The following is a 24,495-nucleotide window of genomic DNA, read 5'->3' on the forward strand; positions in this document are numbered from 1 at the left end:
GGAAGCATTCCCTAGCATAGGCTCCCTACCCAAACCCATCCATCCATTCAATGATTGAGTGAGAGGCAAGACGTGTTGACCATCTAAACCTGACCCTGTAAGACCCAGAACCAGATGTATTTGCCCAGTCCATGAGACTGCCCTACCTTCCTTCTGCAAGAAATTCTCAGGAGTTTAGATGCTGGTTGCTCCAGGACATCAGCACAAATTTTACACCAGCAACTCTTCCAGCTCTTACTCTCCTCCCCTGCAAGAGGCACACCATCACGCTCAGCCAAGAGGGAATTTGCAGGTGTTCAATCCAACACGCAGGAACCGACTGGCAACGTTTGTTCAGTAAAATTTAACAAGAATCTCCAGCCCTCAGGTTAAAGCCACGCTGAGAATTTGAACTCGTGCCTGCCCAGGTGCTGGTGCTGTGGCAAACACTGACACCTGGATGCCATCTCCTGCTTCCCCGTGCTCAGTTTCAGGATTTATGTCAGATGAGCACGACTTTCATGCAAAACAAAATGACCCTCTAAATTCTCTTGAAATGTTCTGTTGTTCTCAGTCAAAGCATCACAGAGAAAAGTAGACTGAAAATGCTGTAATGTCAAGAGACTTTTTTTTTCACTCCAACAATATTTCTAAATGCTGGTGAATATTTACATCAATCATAAATACATCCTTTGCTCACATTTACCTTGAATTACGCGGTTACTGCTGAGGGTCTTCCCCTCTGATAAACTCTAAGGCAGATACTTTGCCCCAAAATCATATTTCACTTGGCTTAATTTCCCCAAATTCGAGAATTATCAAAACATTCTATCTGCAACAAACCAACAATAATTTGGAGTATTTCAGCTTCCTTCTGAGCTGATAACTCTCAGGATGCAGAGGAGCAGGTATTCTTATCAAGCCTCTGTGAGATTTACAGGGATAGATGCACCAGGGCCCTGACACATGGAGCCTTACAGATAAAACAACACACAATATTAAAATCAGAACAGGATTCACTACTAACACATGCCATAGTCTCTAAAGCTTCCAATTTCCAAAACATTCTATCAGCTTGGTTAAAGGATGGAAAATCTAAAGGTTAAGGTTTGTTTAGAATGTATTTTGTCAATTTTTCAATTAAGGTATCAGAGAAACCAAACTCCTTCCTGGTGTGAACCTACCGGTCTGATAGGAAAATAACTCCAGTTCCACTTGTGGTAATGCCTGCAGAATCAGGCCCTCCAAATTAAAAATATAAAATAAAACATAGCCCCATATAGAGCACAGGAAATTAAATGGCAAGGCTCTGTTTTCTAGTGGGACAGCCCAGCTCAGGGAGTTGCTGTACCCTTACCCCAGGCAGGGAATTGGCAGCAGCCAGTGTAATTCCATGGGGAGAGCCATGCACAGGGATGCTGGTGTGCTCCAGTGGGATCCCTGGGCAGCAGGACAAAGCCTGGGCTCTCCTCTGCTTCAGGGGTGGCTCAGTAGGTGACTGAGGGGGAAGCAGAGCTGTGGCTGAAGGTTAAAATCAGAGATTTTCAAGCAGAGAAAAAGGAAAGGTGTGCGGCATTTCCAGCTGTGCCATACTCAGTTATTTGCTTGCTTCCCACAAGGTGTGTTTCAGTGATTGACTTTCACTAACAATAATCCATAGGGAAGCCAAGTCCTCAGACTTATTCATGAATATTCCAAAAAAAACCAAAGCTTCAGCAGCACCTTGTGTTTGGGCAAATGTAAATATTGCATTTGCACATACATGTCAGACCCAGTTATCTACACACTGTACAGTCAGTGGACACGCTTCACATTCCCACATCTCCATGATTCTACAATCCAAAAGACCCAAAGTTAGACTGGAACTTCTGAATGGCTTCTGGTCTTAAAGACTTTAGACTGCAAGTGCCCTGAAACAAGTACCTTGAAGTAAAAATGTAATTTTTTAATTTCATGCTATACATTAAATAGATTAAAAATGCAAAACCTGATAATTTGCATGGGGAAATGGACACAGAGAGATAGTCTTGCTTTAAGAATCTCATGACAAATCTGAACATAGAGTTTGGTAGTGAACTGTGCAGCAAGAATACATAACCCTCCTTTCCTAGAAGTAGAGAATAGAAAATCCCACTAAAGACTTGTAGGCAGGTGAGATGAGGCTTTACCTCATTTGCTGCTGCAGCAGGAGATGCACTTACACTGCTTACTCCAAACAAACTCCAGTGTGAATGGTTACACAGCACTGCCAGGGGATGTCTTTGCACACCTAGTCAGATACTAAATATTACAGCACAGCATTTTGCAAAGAATGAGAAACACATCTCCTAATCCAGACAAATTAAAAGCATCAGCTTAACCTCAAATGTTTATTGCATTTCAAACAGCATTTATCAAAACAAAGAGCTCATCACAACATATATAGGTACTGGACCATCCAAATCCCTTCATTTGGTATGTCTCCAGCAAAACAATTAACACAAATTATTCTGAAACCCAACATATCTACACCAAAAAAAAAAAAAAAAAAAAGAATAAAAAGATATCACCCTGTCTCCTGAACAGAAATCAGTTCCATGTGGAAAAACCTACAGAAAAACCCTCTAAAGTATTGAAGCATCAATCTGAATTTCTGAATAAATAAACAGTTGTTCCTGTAGTTGAATGTTTTCACTCAAATCAATGATCAGATCCCACACGCCTGCTTAAATATGCCTGACTTTGGTCCTTACAAAATGACAAGATTACAGTATGATAAACCAGATGATAGTTTGAAGCGAGACAATGAGGCATTGTTTACAGAGAAGATTGAGAAACTGGTTTAACAAAAGGGTTCCGTGGACATCTATTGTATGTACAAGAAGGAGATTTACTGGAGATTTTGTAATTTCTACAAGGCTCTTTCCAACCAGCTTCATTAAGTTGAAGTAAATCAAATCATGCAGAGATCTGGCTCAGCCAGAGAGACATGCCGGGAAAGATAGAAAATGAAGAAGAACAGACGCGAGATGATAAGCTTTAGAATCTTTGGCATTTTTCATAAACATTTTCAAGGTTTTTAAATCTGTATATTCACCCATTTTCCCCCACACACTCGCCTATAAATACATTATACATGTACTCTTTATACACAACTCTGTATATGCATGGGTACACAAGCACACGTGCAAACAAAGAGCCATTTTTGTGGCTTTTTAAACCAGGATAATCTTTCCTCAATCCTTCCATTTGCAGCTACACACAGCTTTGCATAAGCAAAATACATGCTTTAGCCAATCAAGTATATGAAAATGTGCCTGTCCTTATTCAAAGGCACAGTGGGACTTTGAAAAATAAACTTAGGAAAAACTACTGAATCTGCCTAATAACCCAGTGGAAGATAGTCTGCTGTTAGTTTTCCTCCTTCAAATTTCCTGGAACAAGCCCACAAGATTGTGATATGGAACCACACACAACTCCATCTGGATCACAAATCCATAAGAAAGGTTTTAACAATTCTACCTTTTATTAGATGACTTTCAAAACCCTTTTTTTTTTTTTTTTTTGTAAAAAAGAATCCTATCTCTCAGGTTTCTGCATTTCTTTGTACTGTAAACTACCCCAGGGAATGATGGTGGTAATCCCTGCCTGGGAATCATATGCAACAAATCCAGCTCTCGTGCTGCCAATGACTTGTGGTGACAAATCACTCCCAAAATGTCCCACAGCACCTAAAGGACCAAGGGCTGCAGTATCAGCAAAATTAAGCAGGTTTTACACATGATTCTGTGTTTTAATTTCCCCAGTCAAACAACCTGACTAATGCTCATTTTCTGAAATACATAAAGCAAATGCACAATTGCTAAAAGATTGGTAAGCAAGCAAAAAATCACATTCTCCACAGAACACAAAATGGGGTCCTTTCTTCTGTCTTTCCATTGCTGTTTCCACTTGACTTCACTTTTGGGTCCTCTCCTTGTGAACCACCAGGAAAGACTGCAAGAAGACATCAGTGGTGGACCAAAGCCTGCACCCTATTGCACAACCACTTCTTTGGGCATGTGCTCTCTTTCTGCACAAGCACTTGTTTCTTTAAGGCTATAAAGTGTTGGTTTTTCTTTTCCTCTTGGATCTGTAGTGTTGACCCCTCTGGATTTAGACAGGAAAACAACAGCTATGCTGAAAATGTCTGATGAGATGGAATTATAAAAGGCAAGCCAACAGAGTCTTTTCAGGTCACCGAGTTAGCCTTTTCTCTTAATCCTTTCACGGCATAAGGTTTTCATGCATCCATTGCCAGCAATGGATCTCCGATGATTCCAGTGTACAAAGAGTTAACCACAGGCTGGGCTTTAAAAAAAAAAAAGGAATTTAAAAAAAAAGGAAAAAGGAAAACCCACAAGTGCTGGATGAAATATTGAGATACTGTTGGAGCTCCTAGCTCTTTCTGCTAATTATGATAAAAAACTTTTTAAAATGTACGCTGCTTGAACAGAAGATGGGTATCAAAGACTCGTTAATTCAGAGCTTAAACCTTTCTAGGCACAGTGATTTAACTCAGAAAAGAATAGCTTTCATATCTTAATGTAAATCTGTTGGATATGTTAAAAACTGGTTCAGAGCATCTCCTCACATCAGCTCAGCTGATCTGCTACACTAAGCAGAATTATCTCTTCCTACATAACACAGGGAGTGCTGCCACATCCAGCCTTGTCTCTGCAATCAAAGGGGGAAATAAAAAAAAGAAAAATAAAAGGTGCAGTTGCACCATCCTCTTCCATTCTCCTCCCCATCCCACAAAATAATTCACGTTTCACCTTGCTCTTTTTTTGGGATTCCGTGCCAAAAAGACAACCAAGAAAAGAAACCCAAGATAGGCGTTTATCAAAAAACCACATCTTCCAAGAAAGAGAAAGTCCGTGGCAGTGTCTCTAGTGTTGTTCTGCAGCAAGAGGGAGGGGAGGGGTGTGCAGTGCGTGCACGTGTGTGCAGGGAGGGAGGTGCTGCATTCCCAAACCCCGCTGCATCCTAGAGCGCGCTCCGCTTCTTCCTGATGGGGCTGGAGCTGCTGGATGGTTTCAATTCAGCCTGCTGCACCTGTAAAAACAAACAGGCATGACGTTCGCGCTTAGGTAACTCTAGCTCGCTGCAGCGTGTGTTAATGGCTCCCCCAGGACAAACCCAGGGAAACTAAGGAAGGTTCAAAAGTAATGAATCATTTTCTAAACACAGGAACATGGGGGATTAATTGCAGGAAGGATTTGAGAAGTCATGCATCATTTCTTGAAACGAAAATATTAAAAGCAGATTTTTCTAATGAGATACATGGGGTTCTACCTGATTTCAGAAATCTTTTTAGGTTTGTTTTGGTTTGGGAGTTGTTTTCCTTATCTTTCTGGCATTAACCTATTAGTTTAATAAACTTCTCTCAGGAGTCTCAGTTCAAGTGGATCCCAATAGACAGTAAGATGACAGTTGTCAAAACCATACACAGACCCTGGGATGCTGAAATACTTAATAATTTCAAAAAAGGAAAGTATTCTCCCAAATAGAACCTGGACAAAGCTACCTCCACCTTTCAAAACAAATTCATATACAATATAATGATTAAAACATGTGTGGTAAAATGTCAAGGATGATGTAATCTTCAAATTGTCTGTTGTGTGAGACAAAAGTATTCCCACTGAAATCATGTGGAAAATTTGGCTGAAAATGCCATCTTTTTCACTCCTCCTCTGTCTTTTGTCCAAGACATGTGTTGTAAAGGGGTACAGTACAGACAGGAGTAATTTCTAACTCACTACAGCACCCCAGTGAAATGCTGTGCATTGATAACATGTAAAACAAAGCAGGCAGAAGGGCTTTGGAGCTTCCATGGATGACTTGTCCCTAAAGTGTGTGGCTGGCACTATTTTCAGCACTGGTGGAAAACTCCAAGGTTTGTCCCATGCAAGGAACTTTTATCATTCCTCCCATAGAAAATGGTGATCACTTCCCTTGGAGAGCTCAAAGGATCCCAATATGATAGAAACCATTCAAGGAAATGTTGTTAGTGTAAATGTTAAATAAAGCATAAATAGAAAAGCAGCTTATCTTTAAACATAAACATTTAAAGGGCATATGCAAACCATCACTGCAAATCCAGTGGCCTCTGCAAGAGCAATGACAACAAATAAAAATACACTGAAGCTTAATGGCTCTATGATTGCCCCTGTTTAGTGTTCTTCCCTCCCACCAGTCCATGGTGAGATTTCTTTCCAGTTATTAGTGCCGCCACCAACCAGTGTGGTGGCCTCTTGAGATAAAGAAGCTTTTTCCAACCCTGCTTGGGTTGGAAAACCCAACACTGCACATGAGCAATTCAGTTTCTGTCTCCAACAGCATAAAGTCACTATGGGCAAGATTGTGATCCCCTTATTCCCAGTGAGCAGCACCTCACAGGGAAAGTGCCACAGAGAAAGGCACAACGTCAGAGGGATCCTGGGCGTCAGGATCAGGGCCTGGGGACACAGATTCCAGTCAGTGAAAACAAAAGAAAGAATCCTTTATATTGTGTGGCTTCATTACCCAGCAAGACTGTGTTCCCTCCTCCAAGAGAAACAAACAGATCTTGACATTCGAAAGGATTTATTGTTCAAATAATTTCCAGGAAGATAGGCAAGATTGCTGAAGACAATGCTGTTGTTTCAAAGAAATGGGAGAAGGGACAAGACTTGACTGAAACTGAGGGAGGATAGATTCTGGTTAGATTAAAACTTATAATTCCATAATGGTAGAAGATTGATCTGATCAACTGTAGAGTATTTTAAACACATGTCAGGGTTTCCTTTAAAGAAAAAGATGAGCAGGGCATTGTCCAAAGGAGGCCTGGAGTTCAAGCACAATGTCACAGAAATAATTCCCCCCATTCCTCCCCCTATCTTGAGAAAGAGGAGAATTCAGCAAATCCTTTTGGATGGTTATCTCTATCAAAGAGACTATTTTTCTCCTCCCTCTGCACAAATACCGGAGCAGAAAGGTGACGAAAACCATAGCTCAGTAACCGCGCTGAGTGATTTTCCAGATCATTTTTAAGTAGGTCTTTTCAGGATAATTTTTCCTCAATCATTTTATCCTTCTGACAAAGGATTTTGGCTCCCCTCTCTCCCAACAGTCTCTCTCCCCCCTCCTTTTGTGGATTTTCCCCAGATTCCTTATCTCCCTTATTCAAAAGTCTTTGGCATTGTATTCCCAAAGGGAGCACCCAGCCGCTCTCAGTGTCACTCCCTGCCTCTGTTGGCTGTGGCCATTCATTACTTACCTTTTGAACATCAGATGGTACCCTGGAGAGGAAATCTAGTAGCTCATTATTGTCGATGGCATAGGGATTTCTAAGCTTCTTAGTAAATTTATTTATGCCTAGGATAAAAAAAAAAAAAAAATTTAAAAAAATAAAGGCAAACAAAATAATACGAGCCTTTTCTACTCCCTCCCTCTAAATTTGCTCAGGAAAGGTGAGAGAGGGAAAGGGAATTCACAAGTAAAAATTAGTGTGAAAACAGTGCCTCAGACTTAAAGCCACACACATGGTCCCTGTCATGTGGAATCACTCACAAGTGCTTCCTGGAGGAAGTGGAGGACATCATTGGTAAAGGTATTTCTCTACTTTGTTGTGCTGCCAACAACATGGTGAAAAGTGATTGCAGCAAGAATTCATCCTGAGGGATACTATAGGGAGAATACACACACTGAAAACCAAGTGTGCTGTTAAATCTGCTACCCTACATGGTCAAATGAAGGGCTCTGAAAATAACTGGGAAAAATTTTCCTTCCATCTCTTCAGAAAATGAAAGCTTCCCTTCCCCATCCCTGATGGCTTATCCCCTTTTTGCAGAGCCACAATGACCAAACTGCCCATATGTTATGGAACAATTAAAAACCTTATGATAAGGCTCACTTTAGTTTGATCTTTGTGTAAATAATTAGGCTTATGAACTGCAGCAATAGCAGTCCATCTCCATGGACCTAGTAAAGCTGCAGTTGGCAGAGGTGGTCCCTCCCTAATCTGGACAGAAGATCCATGGGAGAGTAATGATCATATTAATGTGAAGTTCATAAGGTCTTCTCTTGCCTCTCTTAAGGTCTTCTAGGTGAAGAAAATCAGCTAACCCATTTTAAAGAATAGCAAAAGAAATTCAAATGTTGGTTGCCTCTGAGGATCATAATACAGCATTCAATTCCATCATGCCCCTGTCCAAAATCTCATAATGGTTTCCCTGAAAGTGATTTCAAATATGATGGCTGCTCCAGCCTTCTCCTCTCCCTGAAATGTACCTGCTTCACATCTGAGATTCAGCTTTTAAGCCATATACTTGTAGCAAAATGACAACACAATTTTCTGTGTACCTGATTTTTAAAAAACAGAAAATACCATAAGGTCTTTTGAGGCCTTGCCACAGGGTAGTTGTTTAACATGTATCATATTTGAAGGCCCTGTCACTCTAGATGATGTTGAATGGATGTATAGTTTTCATGTACTCACCATGTCTTCCATACAGGAACAACAATATTTTGTTACTGAACTTTTTACTCCCAGCAATTTCTCCCATTTCTTTTTGCTCTTTCTTTTGTTTGATTTAATCCTGTATTTCTTTGTTGCTGTTGCCCAAGAACGGCTTTTTTTTTTTTTTTTAATGCCACCTTCTCATTCCCTCCCTTTTCCACATCCAAGCCAGCAGCTGATGGCTCAGCCCAGGGGTCACAGGGGATCCCTACAACTCAGAGGCACATCAGGGCTGAGCTTCTGCAGGTCAGGGAGGATTTACCTGCACTGTGCTCTCCACACCTTTCTACCTCAAGGCGAGATAAAAGTTAGCACCCTAAATAAGACAGGAGGTGATTTGGAGAGGAAGAAAGCCTTCAGCACCTGGAATCATGGAGTGGTTTGGAGGGAGTCTTACAAACCATCTCAATCCAGCCCCCTGCCACAGGCAGGACACCTTCCACTAGACCATGCTGTTCCAAGCCCTGTCCAACCAAGCCTTGGGCACTTCAGGGATGGGGCTGCCACAGCTTCTCTGTGAGCCTCACCACCCTCACAAGAAAGAATTTCTTCCTGATATCTAATCTAAACCTGCCCTCTTGCTGTTTAAAGCCATTCCCCTAACTCCTATGCCCTTGAATGCCATCTCCTTCTGTGAAAGATGACTTCACATTTCTTCATAATGCCACCAGGAAAGTTTTGCTTTTTAAAAGCTCCTCTTTTAGTTCATTAGGTATCTTCATACAAATACTATCAAATCCATGACAAAAGGAGATGCTCAGTGTGTCCCACTGGGCACAGCCTGTCCTGACTGCCAGGATACTCAGACCCAAAAGGCTCCCAGGGTCCAAATCCACATGGTCCAGCTCTGCAAACACATCTTGTCCACTTCCTACCATTTCCCAGCTGGAGGGCTCCAGCACCAGGAAGCTAATTACTTTCCTGCAGAAGAATAATAACACTGAAAGTAGCTTATCTAGGCTAAAGCTCTTCTTGTGGTGCTGTTGGAAACTTATACAGAACCCTAAGAAAAGCAAATTATCGGATAACCCAGGGGGGAGAAATGGTAATTTTAAGAAGTTCATAACATCTTTATTCACCTCTAAGCAACAGCACTTGTTTGTCTGTGTAACAGGTCATTTAAAGCTTGTTTGATTTCACTCTGTAGACATATATTGTATTTATCTCATACAAATGAGACACAGTGGAGTACTTACCCCAGATTAAAACAATGTACCTCAGTGGTATAAAATACAAAATAACTGTTGCTGCTGCCAGGACCAAGCAGGCCAGGACAGAAAGGAAAGGCACCGTCCAGTTGAATGTGCTGTAAGGAAAAAAACACAATCCCTCTCAACATTTCTGTTCTTGGACACTGTCTGTGCTCTGCTACCCAATAATAATTTAATGACTCCTTTGCAGTGCTTGGTGCAGTCAGACACGCTGTAAATTGCAGGCCCTTTGGAAGGTGGATAAGTAGATTCCTACATCAGGATGCTAGAATGGATTAAGGGAGATATCTGAGAGGCAGATATCATGATAAGGAAAGAGAAGAGCTCTGGGGAGCTCAGTGAAGTTGTTAGGCACGTGAGTTGTTTTTGTTTCTTCTTCTATGTTACACACTTGTTACACATCCCTGCTGGCCACTCAGCTCTCCATTATGCATGAGCAGATAATCTGATCTGGAGACAGGGTGAGCCACTGGGTCACAGTGGGTGACACAAGGTGTGTGTCCCCTGCACGACCCAGGTGTGGCAGGTAGCCAGAGCCAACCCCAGCAAATAACTTGCACTGGATTGATTATGATGCCAAACTGTGAAGGAGCAGTTCGAGTAATTTCTCTGCGTAACATTAGGGCCATAATATTCTATATAAATCTGTCTATATATATATATACATTTTGTCCTATATCTTTACATTTCCAGCAATTCTTTACTACACTGAGTATAGGATGCTGGCTTGGATAAGCTGCAATAAACCAGCAGCAGCCCAAGCTTCTGCATTCCAGCAATCCACATCGGATCTTTCCCAAGAGGAGTACTCCTGAAAGGCTCAGTTACTACAGCATTTCAGGCTTTGGCCACATTGTAGTGAAAAACAGGATTTTATTTCACTCAGACCTCTCATCTGCAAGTCAATGATGGACTGAAGGTGAGAAGCCACTGCTAACACATCTTTGGAATTACTTTGCTCCCCCTGTGCTGTTGTAAGACATAACCCTATGCCTTGCACCAAATATTGAGATACCTGGACTACAAGGATGCCTGCTAGTCCACAGGAGGATTTATGGATCTGGGCATCTCTGTTTCACACAATCTGCCTGCTAACTTCATCATATCACAATGATGCAGAGTAGGAAGAAGAGAGAATGAATCTGGACCACTTATCAGGCTATAAAATAAGACAAACTTCCCTTGACAGACAAAATTAATAGGATGCTTCAAGAATTACGTTTAAGCTTCAATAGACGTATTAAATATTAAGTAAAAATAGGTGGGAGAGGACCCATCATTATCAATCAATGTAGCTTAAGTTAAAGCAAAAAAAAAAAAAAAAAGCAAAACAGCTCAATTGAGTTAAACTATGAAAACTCCCTGTGATTGTGTAACTGGAGTGACAGACGGAAACTGTAGCACAATTCAGTCTGTCACTTACAAAAAAAACTTTGATAGCAATTTTTTAATGGCACATCACTGCCGAGCTACAACAGAATCCTTCTGAAATCACATCGGGCGTCCACATTAATACCCAACGTGTTCTTTAAGACCATTGTTAGCAAAATGAATGCAAGAATTAATAGTGTTTAAGTGCTTGGAGTCTTCCTGCCATGCAGCTGGGCAGAACAGTGCCCTGTTCATAGACTGGAATACATCTTTGGGCCACTTCCACCCCAGCTGGGGTGTCCAGCGTGGCACCACAGCACATGTGGTTGTTGTATTTTTAGCTTGAACCCAGCTCCTTATTAAAGTGAGGCTCGGTCACAAACCATCACTTTGTGTTCAAAACAGACATCAATATGGATCAATTAAGCTCCAATAAAGACTGAGTTATAAAAGGTTTGTGTGTGTTTGTCCGTGGGATTTTTTTTTATTTTTGGCTCTTCACCTCCTTTGTAAGGTCAGAAATATTCTCTGTGTGTCCCCCCCTTGCCATGAGACCCTGAAAATCCCCTTTGGGCTTCCTCGTGGCAGCAGCAGGAAGCAGACAGCTCAAAATGGCAAAGGCAGAAGGAGATCAATGTGCTGGCCAGGGACACAAGTGACTGGTGACCCCAACAGCCAGGTCAGGATGGGGAGGGCGTGGGAAAGGCAACACTGACCACCAGCACCCACTTTCTGCAATGGGACTGAGCAGAAACACCTGATGCTTCTGTGCCCACATCTTCAAGCAGCATCTGTGGCATCCATGACTCCCCACCCCATCACAAACAAGCAAAATTCGGGCAAACATGAAAGCTGCATCAGTAAGGAACACTGCTTCTCCTCTCCTCTGTGCTCTGCAAAGGTTTTTTGGAATAAAAGACTGTAAGAGAGGAAGCAGTGGTGGGACTGGCCGGCTTAGCCTGCTGCACCTTTCAGCCATTTTTGGAGCAAGACAATTACTCCACCTTGATCCTCCTGGTTCTGCTTCATTGCAAGTCATGGTCAAGCAAGAAAAGGTTATTACTTACTTTTTAATCCTCTCTCCAAACGATGCTATTTCTTCCAGGATGCTTTGGACAGCTATGATGATCTCCTGGACCATGTGGATTCTCTCAATCAGCCCCTTTTTCTCAGATTCCTAATCAAAAGAAACCAGAAAACCAAAACTCTTAATAATTTGCTAGGGTGTTCACAGACACATGGTGAAAATAAGATTTCCAGCACTGCTGATCCATCCATGACCTCAAGTATTTCACTGAAGGAAGGACAGAACAAACACCCTGGGTTTATCACACAGAAACAACATTATTTGTATAGATCCCTGTATTTTCTTCCTTTTCCTCAACACATGGGCAGAGGTTTCTTCATCTTCTAACACAACTTGGCTGCAGGATCTCCACCAGGATTTCACACAATTGGGTGCAAAAGCACAAGAGGTGCTGGCTGCTCAGTGCTCCTCAAGAACAAAAATATTCTTGTGCAGAACTTCTAAATATCACATTTCTGAGCTTTGTAGGCCCCTCACAGCCACGCTGGTTTGTGTATATAAATTAGCAGCAAGATAGTGAATGCAATATTTTTTGAGCATTCTGTATACAGAGACTTATTCTTTTACTGGGGAAAAAAAAAGATCAAAGGAAAAAAAAATGTCATTTTCCCTTTGCAGCGGCCATCTCAACTTCATTTCTTACTGCTTATTTTAGGCAACAACATTACAGGACATTACTACACATGTGCAGAAATAAAAAGGAAGCACAGAATGAATTAAAAATCAAAATTACTTAAATCAGGCTTGAAAACCAGTATACAATTATCAGCATTCAGCATTTCTTTGCCAGCAATCTAACACACATACAGGCATGCAAATTGGCGTGGTTGCAGATATTCTTGCAAGAAATCAGCAAAACATTCACTTATTACAAAATGCAGAGCCCTGGACACCGATTTTACATCACATTTAGACACTTAAAAATCAGTCCAATTTAGAAATAAAAAAAAAAGAAACAACAAAAAACGAACGAACAAATCATTTTAAGCTGTTTTTTAACCAATCTGTTCCCAGAGAAGGGAGATGATGGTAAAGAGGAATGCCATCCACATTCCTCCTCCATGCAGGACAGGGTCAGAGGCTGTTTAAAATCACACAGGGCCACAGAGGAGAGGGCTCTTGCTCCATCATTTTGGCATCACCAAGCTAGCAGAGGGTCTGTATGGGGCTGAGGCAGGGCAGCACTCTGCAGAGGGTGCTGGAATAACCTGTGACCCATCCCTGGATGCTGAGAGGCAGCCATGGGAATGCAGCCCTTATCCCTCTTTGAATTACTTGCTGCCCATTTCTCTTCCCAGCAATTTCTGAGTTTAAAAAGCCAGCCAAAACCACCATGGAGTTATCAAGCTCCAGACATTTGAATATTTGCCTTTAGGTTGCAAGTCAGTGCACAATGAATAGAAGCAGCATTTTAAATAATCACACATTTGGGTGTGAAAATGAGTATTTTTACATTAATAAAACAACCAACAAAAAATGAAACCCTTGGGGTGTGAAATAACCCCAGAACAAAATAAATAAATAAATAGTCAGTTTATGTGAAAATAGCACCAAAAAGTCATTTTCACACAGCTCCAGTTATAATCTCGTTAGGCTCAAATGTAAATGACACATTGAAATTATATTTAACTATTTCCTCACTGGAATGGTACAACAGTCCTTTGGCCATAGCTGGCTTTTTTCCCACCAAATTTGCAAGCAGAAGCTGAGGAGCAGCTCATGGAAAACCAGACAGTGGGAATTTCATTCTGTCCAGATTCAGGCAGAGGGGTAAAGAAACCACTTAAATGAAGTGATATTGCAGGGCAAGCCTACTCTTGCTGCCCGGAGCTGCAAGGCAGATCATCTGCCAGCTCTGCCTGCATCATGCTGACTTCATTTACACATCCTCGATGGAGCTCAGAGATGTGGTGATAACACAGTTTAACCAACACAACACAACACAACTCCTTCTGCAGCCACGAAGCAGAGCCAGAAAATAAAAATAAATAAACCAGAAACTGCCAGTCCCTAAGTTATGACAACTGCATGCCCATGCTCACCTGGCTGCATGCTAAAATCACCCCTGGACAAGAGTACTTTCAATTTCTGATGCAAAATACGGCAAATAAATGTAAAGGCAGAGACAAACTGGGATTAGAAAACCTTGTAAATAAAATTAGTTATTCAAGAGAAAACAGGCTGCAACTGTGTGTACGCATGATGGGCATAATTGTTTGAAAATCCTGGGAATTTGTCAACGTCATTTCTTTATTATTTTTCTTTGGTTCTGGAAACCTGCAGTCTAAATACATGGACAGGATTATTAGGTCACTGGTTAAGCAACAGAGGAGCAGACAAATGAAGTACAACAAATGGGATTTTCCAAATTATTTAGGCTTTGGAGTGTTGTTTATGCTTTGTGAAGCCAGCACCTCAGAAAACACTGTCAGAAGCAGTAAGAGTCCATCAGGATGACAGTCACTGGACCCTATTTATCAGTAAATGGACAACTGTCATAGAGAGAGCTATATCTGAACATTGCCATGTTCATGGAAAATGTAAAGAAAGAATCCAAAATACATCTTCCACTTCACACACTTCTTCATCCGTGCAATGTCCCATCACCCAGACAATTCTTCTCCATTCTCTCCAGGTGTCATTCCTTTCTGATTTCTTTTGGACTCCATGTTATTACACTGCTTGAAAACTGGATTTGGATACCTGTAGCTTAAGATCGCAGCTCAGAAGCTTTTGCATGAATTGAAAACAAAGTATCCTGCCTGTTTCTGGCATTATTTCCCTAAAACCAGTTGTGATAACTTCCATTAATTCAAGGCCTTTGTGTCCTTTATTTCTTAGCTGATTACAGCACTGTGGGTGGACCAAAACTGGTCTCCAGCCTCTGGGAAAGAATTAACTCCATCAAAATGAATTTACAGCTGAGAATTAATTATATAATCAGTGTGTTACTTCAACTCTTCCTTGCATTTCCTGATTTAAGAATCCTTCATTTCTACGTTAATTGCCTGAACAAAACCACAAAAGGGGGTTTACAAAAGATTAAGTGTGTCAGGGGAGGGAAAAAAAAAAAAACAACACCAACCAAGACCCAGCAATTTCAGAAATTAAGTCTTTTGTTTGCAGCTAACATACACCAACTTGAAATCAGAAATGAAGAGACCAAATTTCTGCTGTACAAGAAGATGCTCCTAGAGTTTTCTATTTCTCAAATATGCAAGAGTTAAACAGGACATATAAACACACTCAAAGAGCTACCACAGCTCTGAGATCTCCCTTCCCCAGAAGGAGCTCATGCTGCTCTGAGACATTTAGGGTCAGTTGCAAAAGAAACCTTCACACAGCCACAGCATGGAGGGGCTCCCAACGCCGAAGACTTTAAAGGAGTGGGAATATGGGGCAGAGCAGGACAAGATGTCCCCAGCACTCACACAGCAATTCACAACAGGCAAGCTGCAGCAGTCAGAGCTGCTCTTGCGAGGGAAAAATCCTAAGAGTTATGGGGGAAGACACTGAAGGCAAAATTCTTCAATCATCTGCTCTGGAACAAAGGCCAAATGCCACCCATTAGTGCTTCTTCTCTAGCCAAGCATCCATTACTGAATTCAAAGCTTGGATGGTGGAGATCCCCTAACTTCTTTTGATCATTTGTTTCAATGATTAATAGCTTTCATCTTTACAGAAAGCTGTTTCCTATTTTTTAAATCTATCCTTCAAATATTTTTCCTCTGGATACATCCAAAGCAGCAAGCAATGCTCCAATTGCACAGACAAATTTTGCTGTTGTTCTCTAAGTGTATTTCTGATGTATACTGCAAGTATCATATGCACACAAGGAAAAGTTAGGCTTAAAGCCATGGGTAAGTTCTACATAATACTTGCTCACTTGGATTTCATAGAAAACACTTGCAGAGAAAAATCTTGCATGCAACTTTCAAACAAGTGGTATTCATCAGCAGATTTCTGGCATGCCAAGGGGAACTCAATATATAAAGCTGAGGAACACTTGGGGGCAAAGATGAGGAAAAGGGGAGGAGAAAACATAAATATGGATTAATGAAAAGGAGGAAGAAAACAGGATACAGGCAGCTCAGTCAGGAATGAAAATCCTGGATCTCTTCAGGGATTGGAAGAATTAGTCTGCCAAGCCCTGGGTTGGCCTAACTTTCAGGATTAGCTTTCTTACAGTAGCTGTCTCATTATGCTACTGCTGCTACAAGCACATTAGGGTGATGTTTTACCAGGATTTATCTAATGTACCAGTTATTAATTCTTCAGTGTATCAGCAACAAACAAGATTGATGGAAAGGGAAAAGAAAGGAAAATAGCTCAGGCATGCATTCCTTTTTGCTCCACTATTATTCTGCTTAAAAAAAAAAAAAAAAAAAACAAAAAACAAAACATGCTGTAGTTATTTAGGGAAAAGCAGAGCTGGGCAAAGTTGGATTTAATTTGCAACTTGCTCTCTGCTGGACTACAAACCTCAGACCTTACCGGTGTCCAGCAAAAGCTGTGCCAAAAAAACATCTCAGGGCCAAAACACTCGTCCACGAAGAACTTCTGAAACCAAAAGGATTTTATTGGGCGTAAACAGCAGACCACTGGCCTCTGCTGCCAGCAGGGAACACTTCACTACCGCTCCAGTCTAGCAGCAGAACGAAGCTCTTGTGGGAGGTGGCAGCCATGCAGTGACAGACAGTCTCTTGGTAGCGGAGACGAATTCCAGGCAGAGCTGTGCAAACAGTCACCACAGCAACCTTGAGCGGGCTCCTGCCTTCGGTGGGAGCCAAGGGCTGCGGAGCGGAGCCCAGCGATGCGCCTCGCTGAGTCACTGCCCTGCCCTGTGCTGCGTGCCCAGGGGAGCACGGGCACGCCGAGGGGACGGCCGCCAAGCTCTGAGCAACTGCCTCGTGCGGCCCTGCAACTGTGCATCACAGGATCTTTTCGTTTATTAACGCCACGCCGCAAACGTGCCCGCCTGCCTGCCTGCGGAAATTTAGCGGATCCAAGCGTACTCGAAATAATCGCCAAATAGAGGAAATGCGACACGTACAGGTCAATTTATGCTCTCAGTTAAAAAGGTGTGAAATCTGGAATAATTCCACCAGAGCCAATAGAATCACTTCAGGCTGGTATGAAGGGGAGCAACACTGGTCTTAAAAGGACACATTTGGAAGGCAATAGCGCATCATCCTACAGCTCAGGCTGGGGAACACTCCCTGAAGGGCAGAAGATGACCACTCCATGCCTTGTCCAGCCATGCCTGCACTTTCTCTGCCTGCATTAGATGAATTTCATCCATGCACAGGGGACCAGCAAAATTCTCCTAAGCCAAGCCCAAGAAAAATCTTATGTGAAAAACTCTTGGTCATAATTCAGTTTCTTTCTCTATGCACAGGCATGAAATGCAGGGGGTTTAAGAAGCATTATCTGTACATGCTCACGTTTTCACAGACCTGTAAACCCAAAACTTCACTGGTATTGCCACAGGTTTTCAAGCAGTATCAGCAGTCACAATAGAATAAAACACAATTCAGGTGAGGAACACATGCTTAAGAAGCAAGAATCAATCCTGAATGGAGATAAAAGTCATCAGTCATCTTTGATTTAAAAACTGGAAAGAGAAAGAAAATAAATTTTGTCAAAATAAGTGCTTTCTCCTGGAAACACATGAGACTTAAGAACAATCACATGGTTATTAGAGTTAAAACTCCTGGATCATCATCTATAATCTAGGTAATGACCTTCAGCAATTTGGGGTACAGGAGAAAGAGGTATCTATTCATATATCTGGCCAATTCAAAATAAAATTTAACAATATTATGAACAGTTGGAATTTTTAAGGGAGGAGAACTCCCTGAGGCTCATCTGCTGGGTCCAGTGACCTGCCTAGTGCTACTTTAAATTTTTCCAGAGATTTAGAGAAATTGCAGTGTTGGCTTTTACCTACATCTAGGCAGGCAATCCTCTTTATGAGGGAGAATTCTCTACCACCATTCTCTCCTCCACCTCTAAACCTATGAATGGGTGGCTCATGGCACTGATATAAGAACTGTGCCAGTTTATGGGATGCCTACAGATAAGAGCAGCCCTGGACAATGCTGCTGTTCAAATAAGATTTTAAAAGAGACCATTTAACTTCCAGTTTCTTGTACAAAGAAGGCTCCCAGGAAAAGAGCAAAGCAAAACCAAAGCAACCCCTGCACTGGGTCTTCTTGCCCACAGTTTTCTGGAGGACATGGATGCTCCTTGTCAGTCTGAACATACCCTGTCTATCACAGGGCATTTTCAAGTCCTTACCATCACTTCTCTTCAGCAATCTTAATGGGGGATGTTGAAATATTATATTGCAATTGTTGTATTGAAGAGAAAAAGAAAAAAAAAATTAATGAAATTATTTATACTTCCAGGGAAGAAAACAATGAGATGATATTGTCTTGAATGACCTTTCCTAAGTATGGGGATATAGCATCTTACACAATAGACTCTTGGTTCATGTTTCAATTACTGACCTTTACTGCGGAGAAAATTAATGCAATTTTCATCGTAATCCACCCGTACAAATAAGATCCATACGGAAGGTTTCCACATGCTGAATCTAACTCAAATGGAAAATGTCAGCTCTTTGCTACTGGATGGATTTGACTTTAATTTGTTCAGCTGGAGTCTTTTTGAATTGTGTTCATAAAACTTTGTATATCTTCGGTACCTATTTTTGACAGAGAATTTCCTACATTAAAGGCATTGAATTTTTACTCTTTGGTGATTTTCTTCCACTTCTGTTTTTTTTCCAATACTAAACATTTCTTGGAAGTTGCCAAATAACTTGGCTTAAAGCCACAGTATCATTTGGTTCTTCCCTGTTACATTGCACTAGCCAAGCAGGACTACACTGCCTCACCACAGGACAAAAACTCTTAAAAAAAAACCAAAAAAAATCAACAAAAACTTCACATAGAAATTGTTGTTGATTTACTTTTGTCTCTGATTTTCTTTGAATCAGTTACCAGACCTGAAAATGTAACTAAATTAATCTTTGTCTGTTGCGGAGATGTAAACTTTTATTCAGACAATGGAGAAGACTCCAAGGCTCTTTTCAGTCTGGTGCTATGACACAATCATTCACAGGGTAACTGTCTGTTCTTGAAACTCTACAGTCATTATCAGAAACAGAAAATAAAATAAAATAAATAGAACTAGTCAAGAATCAGACAAACTGAGTTGCATGCAGCTTGTCTACACCTTCTTACTGGCAGACCAAGGATGCTGCAGCGATGTAATTTTAAAACAATCCTTGCTGAGGCTGACAGAGCCCAGAGCTGACAGGACACAGCCTGAACTCCGTGTCCGAGATGGCACAAATCCGAGCAGGCATTTATCCAGGGAAGAGCTGGTGCCAAAGGGACAGAGCACTGCTATCTTTTACAGCCCTCCGTGCTGGTATGTGGGGAGGGCAGAGGGGGAAACGATGGGGGAGTCAGCAATTAAGCCCTGTCATTTAAGACAGATAGTCTAGGTGGAGGGAGTTAATCTGCTCTTGGGTTTTTGAACTAAGTGTCTGTGTATTTATAATTTGTAAACAGTTCATCTCTTCGAGGGTGTGTTACAATTCCCAGAAGCACGGTCTGTTATGTCTAACAGGCAGCAGAACCCAGAAGGGCTCTGTGTGCAAGTATTTTGATACAGCAGGATGACAGGAAACAGAAACAGTGACCTCGTACACCACAACCCAACTAGCAGATTTCAACTTTGGGAGCTCTTGTATTAGGGAGGAAAAAAAAATACACAGACTTCTTTTTAAAGTAGACTTGTCTGTTTAAATGTTGACATTGCCATGAGATAGTGTCATAAAATTACATTTTTCTTACACTCCCCAGAGAGCACTGGCCACCCTCAGACTTGGAAAAGTATCTTAGAATGTACCTAATGTAATTAAAGATGTACCTAATGTACTTGAAGATGCAAGTCATGGGAGTGCAAGCATGGCCCATCACTGCTGCACGGGGGTACACACAAGGCACAGTAAAGACATTAAAGCAATTCTGACAGCACTGGCCATGGGACAAATGTAGGGGCTGGCAATTGTCTCTTCTAGCAACTCTGTGCCAGAATTCCATCCATAAGAACTGGAATGTTGGGATGTAAAGTGTTATCTTCGTGAGAAAGCCTGCTGGGGCTATCTGCTGTGAGAGGCTTTAGCCAGTGCTACCAGCTCTGTGTCAGAGAGTCCTGAAATTTGTGTGGAATGGAGACAGAGGCAGCTCCCATTAAAAATTACAAGGCCAAACCATCAACAGCTCAATGCTGACTCCCAGGAGTTTTACCAAACCTGCACACTTTGGTAAAATAAGCCAAGAAAGGGAATAACAGCGAAGCTGTTTGGAGGGAGACAAAAACGAAGTTCATTAAATCCATATTGAAGTGACCCTGTTGTATTTGTACAGAGAGAACCAAAGTCACTGGAGTTAAATGTAGGGCAAATGTAACCTAGAATATCTTAGCAGCAATGAATCTATTGCACACCACAGGAAACAGAGGATTTGATACCTATTTAGTACATTCTTACTTCTCTTTTCCCACCTCAGCACATGCAAGGGAAAAACAGGAATATTAAAATAGAAAAAAAAAATAAATGGGATTGTTACAGTGAATAAGTTACACCTTTAGGCATCACACAAATAACACAAATGTCTAGAACCAGATACCCACTAAATAGAAATTATTGACTTCTACAGATACACAGTATTCTTTTGAAAAAGATGCAACTTTCATTTAGCAGCTTTTGAAGAGTTTCAGATATTGGTCCATTCACTTGACAAATTTTACAATACAAAGAGTAAATTATAAATGAGAACATTTAAACAACTACTGTGTGTTGCAAGAAACCTGTAATTCAGCTGGATTGCCTAAACTTCACTTTGTAACTTTGATGGATTTCTGGCTGCTCATTAAAATATAAGCACAGCAGAGAAGCAAGTTAAATTTAAATAACTATTCCCATCAATTAGTCTGCTGAGCTTCATTCCTAGGGTCTGTGACTGAGAAGAGTTAAGGTGCACTCGCTAGCTGCATTATTGATTTGCTTCTTAATGATCAACAATTTCACTGTAGCATTTTTAAAACACAGAATATTCAAGAAGAGTCTTATTAACTTAGTATGCAATTTGAAAGTTTCACATCCCCTCATGAACATTTTTTTCCTAACAGCTAATGTTCCTTTGCATGCTGTTGCTCGTTAAATAATTCCTCACCTTTTAGCTTTAAAGTATTTATAGATTATCAGATCCTCCTTCACTTACTTATGTTTTTTCAAGCTGTATACATTAAGTTCTCTTAATCTTTCTTCATATGTCATGCCCTCTAATCCTTTTATCATTTGTCACTGTGGTTTGATAAACTTGGAAAAAAATCCAATGAATTTTTCACAGTGAGAAGAATGAGTAAGTATGTTCCAATAAAATAAAAAACAGGCCTTGCCAATTCCAATTCTTTCCACATTTCAGCTGCTGAACTAAAACTGTTTTTTTTCCCAGGCTCTGAAAGAAATGCTGAGAAAATTCTAACCAGCCCTCCACAAATCACACCAATTCTGGCCTAGTGAAGTGGAAATGCCAAATTGTTTGGGGAAAGCCATTAGCGGGGAATGTCAACCAGCAGCGAGGGGGGATTGCACATCCTTGCGTGCATCTCTGCACCTCCTGCACCAAACATCCATGAGCGTGTGCCCACTGAGAGGCCAGGCTCAGCCTGGGGCTGCTCACACTCAGTTCTTGTTCAGGTCTCGCACAGGTATCACCAGCTCTGGGATGCTACACAAACCAAACCCTTCCTGCTTTCGAACCTGCCAAGCAGCAAACTGCTGACAACTCTTTTAATACAGACAATAACTGAAGATTTATGGAGAGATTTATTTGTTTGTGTTCTCCCACCTTTCCTCTGATTCTAGCCAACACAGTCGTGAGATATGCTTACCTTATCATCTTCATCCTCTTCTTCATACAAGCCCATAAGCTCCTGCAGAAGCAGATGTCCATGTTACAAAACACAACAATTATTTTTTAGTGACAGGCAATGTTCAAAAAGCTTATGATACTCCCACAAAGTTTCACTATACAATTTTCTCCCACTTCTATTGAAAGTCATTTAAAAAACCCACCACTTTCTCCTTTCCAAAACAGTGTTCTTTATTCAAGGACTTTTCTTTTTTGTGGTATTCTGAACAAAGCATGCAATACCCTATACAAATTTTAAGTCTAAATAAAGCATTAGTGGCCGTGTCCAGTAATCTGAAGGCAACAGGCTTTCAAACACATTGCCAACTTTTACTATCTGTAAACAGCTTTGTTCTCAGTCTTGCAAATGAACCAACTGGTATGTCAAGGCTGAGGACTCTATACTCAACTTGTTCCATCCCCACTGCCACAATGACTGCTCCCTCCCTTTAGGGCCATTACTGCAACATTAGACTTTAGAAAACACATTAGTGTGAACATAATCAATCTCACATAGAATCCCAGTCAGATTTCTATGCAGCATTATTTCCTCCCTTTAACTTGTGTGCTGACAGGTAGGACAGAAAACAAAAGACTTGGCGAGGGCTTGGAATTAGGAGCACTTGGCTTTCAATTCAGGTATTTAACAAGCTGAGCCTTTAACAGGGTCCTCCAGGTTTTTTTTCTTGGTTATTTAATAGCTACATTTGAATCTGTGTACTACAAGTTTAAATACAGAAAACATGCAAAGAATGTGAAGAATCACAATAAAAAGATGTTTTGAATTTCGGGTTTCTTAGGGGGTTGGGTGTTTCTCTTTTGGAGTTTTTAAATTTCTTTTTTTCTTCTGAAAAGCAGTTTCATCTAGAATGTAAAAGATACTGGGAGTTCAGATAGCCAGATTTATTCTTTGGCTCTTTGCAATACCCTGAGCAGCTGAATTAACACTGATCATGGTTTAAATTTCTATAGAAGCTCCCCATCTGTAAATCATAAAACATTTTACCAATATTCACGAATTTAGCCTCCTGGCAAGTGGATCAGGAGTACAAGGTTAATACTGTTATTCACATTTTATAGCACAGAAATCAGAGAGAATTTGAGGTTCACTTTTGCAAAGACTCTTGCTTGCATTCCTCTGTACACACAAAATGCATGTGCTGGCACACAAAAACCAAAGGCAGTGAATATCCAGCCAAGGCCTGAAGAAGCAAAAAACAAATAAATGACTGTGTAAAAAGCATTGGTATTTTGAAGAAAACCTTTTCTCATCTGCAGGACAGATGTGACTGGGGCTAGCACCTGATTGTCTATTTTTGACCTACAGATGGTTAGAATCATAGACACACATAAAAAAGGAATCAGGTAATATTAAAGGCACTTTGACTACTTGTTCCATATGATCCCAATCCTGCAAAGCACTTTGGCAGACGTGTGATTTTGCTTATGCAAAATGCACCCCTGAATTTCATGGCATGGCACTGCTTACAGAATGTGTGACAGGAAAAGAGCCAAATTCCTGATGGACCTTTCTTTAGTATTACCACAATTAGCTGTATTTTTAGAAATAGCCTTTTTGCAGAGTCCATCTGATGCTCTGCTCAATTTTTCTGTCTCATGTGAGACTCTCCTCACCTGAATATGCAACAAACTCACCACAGGATGAGGGAAGGGGCTGGAAGGCACCCTCTCTGTATTTTTTTTTTTTTTCTGGGTAGGTTATTATTGTTAGTTTTAGTGCCTTTTGTATTAAAAACAAAAACATCTGTCTGCCTGGGATTCTCCCACATGGGAAGCTCTGCTTTTCTTGATGAAATCAAGTAGTCACTGAAGACACACAGTATCTTTCTGCATTATTCTGGACTCGGCTGAAACTGAAGAAAGGCATTTCTTTTACCATGTTTTCAAATTAAGCCTCCTCTGGTCTGGATAATGCAACTTCTCCTGTTTTCTAAGAATCTTTCCACTTGGAAGTGGATGAAAACTAAACCAGGAGCAAATTTTTCACACAAAAACTAATAAAAATGCCATTGAATTTTTTAATTATAGGATACTATGCCACTTGACTCATTTTAGGTAAAGGTATTCTTCATGGTTACCAAAGCCAATTATCTTTTAATCAAAAGTTAGAAGGAAGCTATTCTCTGACTTCCATTTCATTACTGTATTTATTTCCCTTTTAAAAACAGAATATTATGGATATTCATGAATTTACTCTCCTTTCTAGCTCAAATTACCATTGTTAAAGACAGTAGTCAACATCAAACAATCATTTCATACCCCAACAGTAGGACTTTGTCACACTTGGTGATTATTTCTGTGTTTAAACCTTCC

At 40.9% G+C, this 24,495-nt stretch overlaps 1 protein-coding gene across 1 annotated transcript in view; it reads right to left on the reverse strand.

The window, feature by feature from the left end:
* Window positions 1-2,452: 2,452 nt before the first annotated feature.
* MCTP2 (multiple C2 and transmembrane domain containing 2) overlaps window positions 2,453-24,495 on the reverse strand; it is a 117,827-nt gene continuing 95,784 nt past the window's right edge. Inside the window, exons 20-24 of the mRNA XM_059482272.1 lie at window positions 22,142-22,183; window positions 12,150-12,259; window positions 9,697-9,806; window positions 7,259-7,356; window positions 2,453-5,055 (exon numbers count right to left, since the gene is read on the reverse strand). Coding sequence (XP_059338255.1) covers window positions 4,987-5,055; window positions 7,259-7,356; window positions 9,697-9,806; window positions 12,150-12,259; window positions 22,142-22,183 — 429 coding nt within the window. The 3' untranslated portion in view covers window positions 2,453-4,986. The remainder of the gene's footprint in view (window positions 5,056-7,258; window positions 7,357-9,696; window positions 9,807-12,149; window positions 12,260-22,141; window positions 22,184-24,495) is intronic.

This window comes from Ammospiza nelsoni, chromosome 14 (genome assembly GCF_027579445.1).
Source record: "Ammospiza nelsoni isolate bAmmNel1 chromosome 14, bAmmNel1.pri, whole genome shotgun sequence".
Lineage (NCBI taxonomy): Eukaryota > Metazoa > Chordata > Aves > Passeriformes > Passerellidae > Ammospiza > Ammospiza nelsoni.